Below are 6,000 nucleotides of genomic sequence, written 5' to 3' on the forward strand. Positions count from 1 at the left end.
TGCAAAGTTGCAGATAGCTGAGTTCTAATGGTTTAATGATATTTAGTATATATTTCTGAACTGAAGAAAATATAGAGTCTTCATCTTTTTTTTCTGTGTTTCTTTTACAGCTTCCTTTGGCCACATATTTACTAGAAGCAGTACTGGGGAAAATAAATGAAAAAAAGAAACTAGTTGAAGAATATTTTGCAATTTTGAAAGATATTAGATGATATTATGATTAAGAACATTTTTTCAAACGTGAAAACTTTATGTGGTGTGATCGGAAAACATGCATCACAGTCCTGATAACAGTATCTGCTCCAACTATCAATAGTCAGGGTCAATACCAAAATAGAAGTCTGTGAAACCAATTAATTGCTGCACAAGTGAAACTAATTAAGTGCACAGCCATTTAGAAGGAAATAGTGTAGCATTTGATTTTTGAATACAAATATTGCCACAAATCAATGCAAACTTGAAAATGATATTCTTTCCAGTACATTAGAAGGAATTAGAACAAGCTTGGCATACACAAATTGGTCTGAATATCAAAAGAAAAAAATGTGAACTGAGGATTTAATGTTCTGAGTTTTATAAAGAAACTACACTTTTTATGTAAACCTGCTATAAATGGCCTTAAATCACCTGATAAGCAACACATTTGTATTGTAAGCAAATATAAAGTAAAGCATTATCACTTAAGGATGAGCATTTAATGAAATAAATGGTGTGGTCCAATTGTATCTATTATCAGTCTACTGGATTATATAGGAGATATTGTATTTTCCTAGAACAGTTCAGCAAAAATAAAAACATTTTCTCCTTTGCTCCCTCTTTTTTTTTTTTTAACTCACAGTATTTTGTGTGGTCATATAAATTAGCAAGGGCCACAAACCCTGTGTATTAGTTAGGCTAGTCCTCACAGTGTGCTAATTAAATTAAATTCTTAACAATGGGCATCCATCCTTATTTAGATTCCCGAACATTCCCAAGCCATTTCTCGTCTTCCTGTGTTGCTGCCACACCTGACTTTTTGGTTCTTCCAATTCACCAGACTTGTGCCTGCCTCCAGCCTTTGCCCTTGCTGTTCTCTTTGTAGAATACTCTGTACTCTTTTCTTATGACTGGCTCCTGCGTATCATTCAGGTTTGCATTACATATTTCCTCAAAGAAGCATTTCCTGGCCATCTTGCTATTAATTTCCTTTATAACACAAAAGCATCTTTTACCTCTTCACTTACTTATTTTCTTGTTTTCCCCCCTCCCCTGCTTTAAAATATGGATCCCGGGCTTCCCTGGTGGCGCAGTGGTTGAGAGTCCACCTGCCGATGCAGGGGACACGGGTTCGTGCCCTGGTCTGGGAAGATCCCACATGCTGCGGAGCGGCTGGGCCCGTGAGCCATGGCCGCTGAGCCTGCGCGTCCGGAGCCTGTGCTCCGCAACGGGAGAGGCCACAACACTGAGAGTCCCACGTACCGCAAAACAAAACAAAATAAAATATAGATCCCATGAGGTTAAGGCAGGGGTTGGCAAATCATGACCCACAGGCCAAATCTGGCCTGCCACCTGTCTTTATGTGGCCTACAGTAAGCTAAGAATGATATTTACATTGTTAAATGCTTTAAAAACAAAAAGAATTATATTTTGCAGCATGTGAAAGTTATATAAATTCAAGTTTTAGTGTCTATCAATAAAGCTTTATCGGAACACAGCTATGCTCATTCGTTTTAGTACTGTTTATGGCTGCCTTCACACTACAGTAGTTCAGGTTAGTACTCTCGCAGAGACCATATGTAGTGTGCTCACCACTTTGCAGGACTGCAAGTCACAGTGACACAGTTACAACTTGACAACATTTTGTGTCACAAACACTACGATACTGCAATTTTTTTAGTACCAGTGCATACCCATCATGTAAAAATAAAAAGAGAAAAATGGCTGTCAAATGTCACACTTTTTTTTTTTTTTTTTTTTTTTTTTTGTGGTACGCAGGCCTCTGACTGTTGTGGCCTCTCCCATTGCGGATCACAGGCTCCGGACGTGCAGGCTCAGTGGCCATGGCTCACGGGCCTAGCCGCTCTGCGGCATGTGGGATCTTCCCGGACCGGGGCACAAACCCCTGTCCCCTGCATCGGCAGGTGGACTCTCAACCACTGCGCCATCAGGGAAGCCCCAAATGTCACACTTTTAATCACAGTGAAGTGTGGATTTTTTTTTATTGAATTCAGTGGCAAAGCATTATGTGTATTAAATGACACTCTACCTATGCTAAAAGAATGCAATATATACGTTATCAGACTAAGTACTCATCACAATATTCCCAACTCATGGGAAAGCAACAGTAAGAAAAAATTACAAAATTTAAAATGTAATGTCTCAGGCTTCCCTGGTGGCACAGTGGTTGAGAATCTGCCTGCTAATGCAGGGGACACGGGTTCGAGCCCTGGTCTGGGAGGATCCCACATGTCGCGGAGCAACTAGGCCCGTGAGCCACAACTACTGAGCCTGCGCGTCTGGAGCCTGTGCTCTGCAATAAGAGAGGCTGCGATAGTGAGAGGCCTGCGTACCACGATGTAGAGTGGCCCCCACTTGCCACAACTAGAGAAAGCCCTCGCACAGAAACGAAGACCCAACACAGCAAAAATAAATAAATTAATAAACTCCTACCCCCAACATCTTAAAAAAAAAGTCTCATCACAGCAGAATTTTGTTACAAAAAATAAAACTGAGATGACATAGTATTACCCAGATACCAAAACCAAAGACAGTACACAGAAATAGAGTGTGGTAGGCTAAATTTGTTACCTTATATGGCAAAAGGGACTTTGCAGTGTAATTAAGGATCTCAAGTGGAGAAATAATCCTGGATTATTTTTTTGGGCCCAGTGCCTTCTAAGAAGGAGTCAAGAGGAGACATACAGAAAGCAGTGTTACTGCAGAAGCAGAGGGATGGAGAAATTTGAAGATGCTACCCCCATAGGTGTATGTATGGATGAAGAGGACCATGAACCAAAGAATGTAGGCAGCTCCTGGAGACTGGAAGAGGCAAGGAAATGGATTGCATCCTAGGGCCTCCAAAAAGAAACAGATTTGTTGACACCTTGACTTTAGCCTAGTGAAACCAATTTTGCATACCCAGAACTGTAAGAGATTAAATTTTTGCTGTTTTAAGCCACTAAGTTTGTGGTAATTTGTGGCTGCAGCAACAGAAAACTAATGCAAATTTGCTTCGATTCCATTTAGAATTTTTCTATGTTCATGAAGGATATTGGTCAGAAGATGCAAGATCTAGGCTGGTTCAGTATTCAAAAATCAGTCAGTGCATGCCACCATTTTAACAGACTAAAGAAGAAATATTATGCGATCATAAAACTTTAGAAAAAACATTTGAAAAATTCAACACCGGGCTTCCCTGGTGACGCAGTGGTTGAGAGTCCACCTGCCGATGCAAGGGACATGGGTTCGTGCCCCGGTCCGAGAAGATCCCACGTGCTGCGGAGTGGCTAGGCCCGTGAGCCATGGCTGCTGAGCCTGCGCGTCCGGAGTCTGTGCTCTGCAACGGGAGAGGCCACAACAGTGAGAGGCCCACGTACCGCAAAAAAAAAAAAAAAAACAAAACCAACACCCATGCATGAAAAAAAAAACCAGAAAACTAGGAAGTTCCTTAATTTGATAGGAACATCTACAAAAAGCCTACATCTAACATTATGCTTAATGATGGAAGATTGAACACTTCCCCTTAAGATCAGAAAGAAGAGAAGGATGTCCACTCTCATCACCCTAATTCACCATAATTTTGAAAATTCTAGCCAGCACAGTAAGGCAAGAAAAGGAAATAAAAGGCATACAGATGGGAAAGGAAAAACTAAACTATCTAAAAAAATAAGCCAGCTCTCTCAGAATTAACAAGTGACTTCAACAAGGTCTCAAAATATTTAAGAGCAACATATAAAAATAGTTTATCTATACACTAGTAAGCTAGTAATAACTATGTGGAAACCAAAATTTAAAATACAATGCAATTTACAATTGCTCAAAAAAAAAAAAGTATACCTAGGTGTAAATCTAACAAAGTATGTACAAGATTGTATATGGAAAACTACAAACACTGATGAGAGAAATCAAAGAAGATTAAATGGGGAGGCATACTGAGAATATAAATTGGAAATTCAACATAGCAAAGATGACAAAATTGTCTCCAAATCCATATACAGATTTAAGACAATTCCTATCAACATCACAGCAAGACATTTTGAAGATGGAGACAAGACTCTTCCAAAATTTATACGGAAAGGCAAAATTTTTTAAATGGGAGAAATCACTCTATCCAATTTCAAGATGTATTATATAGCTACACTAATCAAGAGTATGTGGTATTGGTAGTGGGATAGACACACAGATCAATGAAACAGAGTAGAGAACCAGAAACTATACCTATGCAAATATGCTCAACAGGTTTTAAACAAAGGTTCAAAAACAATTCAATGGAGTCAGAATAGCCTTTCAACAAATGATGCTGAAACAATTAGAAATCCCTAGGTTAAAAAAAAAAAAAAAAAACTTGACCTAAACTTCACACTTGAGACACAAATGATCTCAAAATGAATCATATATTGAAATGTAAAATATAAAAAATAATGTGAGACAAAATCTTTGGGATCCAAGACAAGGTGAAAAGTTTCTATACATGACACCAAAAGCATAATGCACAAAAGAAAAATTGGCGAATATGACTTCAACAAAATTAAAAATTCTTGCTCTGGGAATAGACAAGCTACAGACTGGGAGAAAATATTTGCAAACTACAAATATCTGACAAAGGACTTAAATCTAGAGTAAAGAATTCTCAAAACTCAACAATAGGGAGACCTTCAAGATGGCAGAAGAGTAAGACGTGGAGATCACCTTCCTCCCCACAAATACATCAAAAATACGTCTACATGTGCACCAACTCCTACAGAACACCTACTGAATGCTGGCAGAGGACCTCAGACTTCCCAAAAGGCAAGAAACACCCCCACGTACCTGGGTAGGGCAAAAGAAAAACCAGAGACAAAAGAATAGGGACCTGACCTGCACCACTGGGAGGGAGCTGTGAAGGAGGAAGAATTTCCACACAGTAGGAAGCCACTTCAATGGCGGAGACGGGGTGGGGTTGGCGGGGGGGGGAGGGGACCTTCGGAGCCACAGAGGAGAGCACAGCAATAGGGGTGCAGAGGGCAAAGTGGAGAGATTCCCGCACAGAGCATCAGTGCCGACCAGCACTCACCAGCCCGAGAGGCTTGTCTGCTCACCTGCCAGGAAGGGTAGGAGCTGGGAGCTGAGGCTTGGGCTTCGGAGTTCAGACCCCAGGGAGAGGACTGGGGTTAGCTGTGTGAACACAGCCCGAAGGGGGCTAGTGCACCACAGCTAGCCAGGAGGGAGTCCGGGAAAAAGTCTAGAACTGCCTAAGAGGCAAGAGATCATTGTTTCGGGGTGCATGAGGACGGGGGATTCAGAATACGGCCTAAACGAGCTTCAGAGACAGGTGCAAGCCACGGCTATCAGCGCGGACACCAGAGACGGGCATGAGATGCTAAGGCTGCTGCTGCAGCCACCAAGACACCTATGTGCAAGTACCGGTCACTATCCACACTGCCCCTCCCAGGAGCCTTTGCAGCCCGCCACTGCCAGGGTGCCGCTATCCAGGGAGAACTTCCCCAGGAGAACTTCCTCAGGAGAACACACGGCACGCCTCAGGCTGTTGCACTGTCATGCCGACCCCTGCCACCGCAGGCTCGCCCTGCATTCTGTACCCCACCTCCCCCCGACCTGAGTGAGCCAGAGCCCCAGAATCAGCTGCACCTTTAACCCCCTCCTGTCTGAGCAGGGAACAGATGCCCTCAGGTGACCTACATGCAGAGATGGGGCCAAATCCAAAGCTGAACCCCAGGAGCTGTGTGAACAAAGAAGAGAAAGAGAAGTCTCTCCCAGCAGCTTCAGGAGGATTAAATCTCCACAATCAACTTAATGTACCCT

General features: G+C 42.2%; 1 protein-coding gene across 3 annotated transcripts in view; it reads left to right on the plus strand.

The window, feature by feature from the left end:
* CNTLN (centlein) overlaps positions 1–933 on the plus strand; it is a gene marked incomplete at its 5' end in the record, with an annotated part of 329,914 nt that extends 328,981 nt beyond the window's left edge. For all 3 annotated transcript variants that reach the window (XM_082656525.1, XM_082656528.1, XM_082656526.1), the window contains one exon: positions 111–933. In XM_082656525.1, coding sequence (XP_082512651.1) covers positions 111–212 — 102 coding nt within the window. In that variant the 3' untranslated portion in view covers positions 213–933. The remainder of the gene's footprint in view (positions 1–110) is intronic.
* Between the last annotated feature and the right edge of the window lie 5,067 nt (positions 934–6,000).

The sequence above is a fragment of the Grampus griseus genome (assembly GCF_964374135.1).
Source record: "Grampus griseus genome assembly, chromosome: 6".
NCBI lineage: Eukaryota > Metazoa > Chordata > Mammalia > Artiodactyla > Delphinidae > Grampus > Grampus griseus.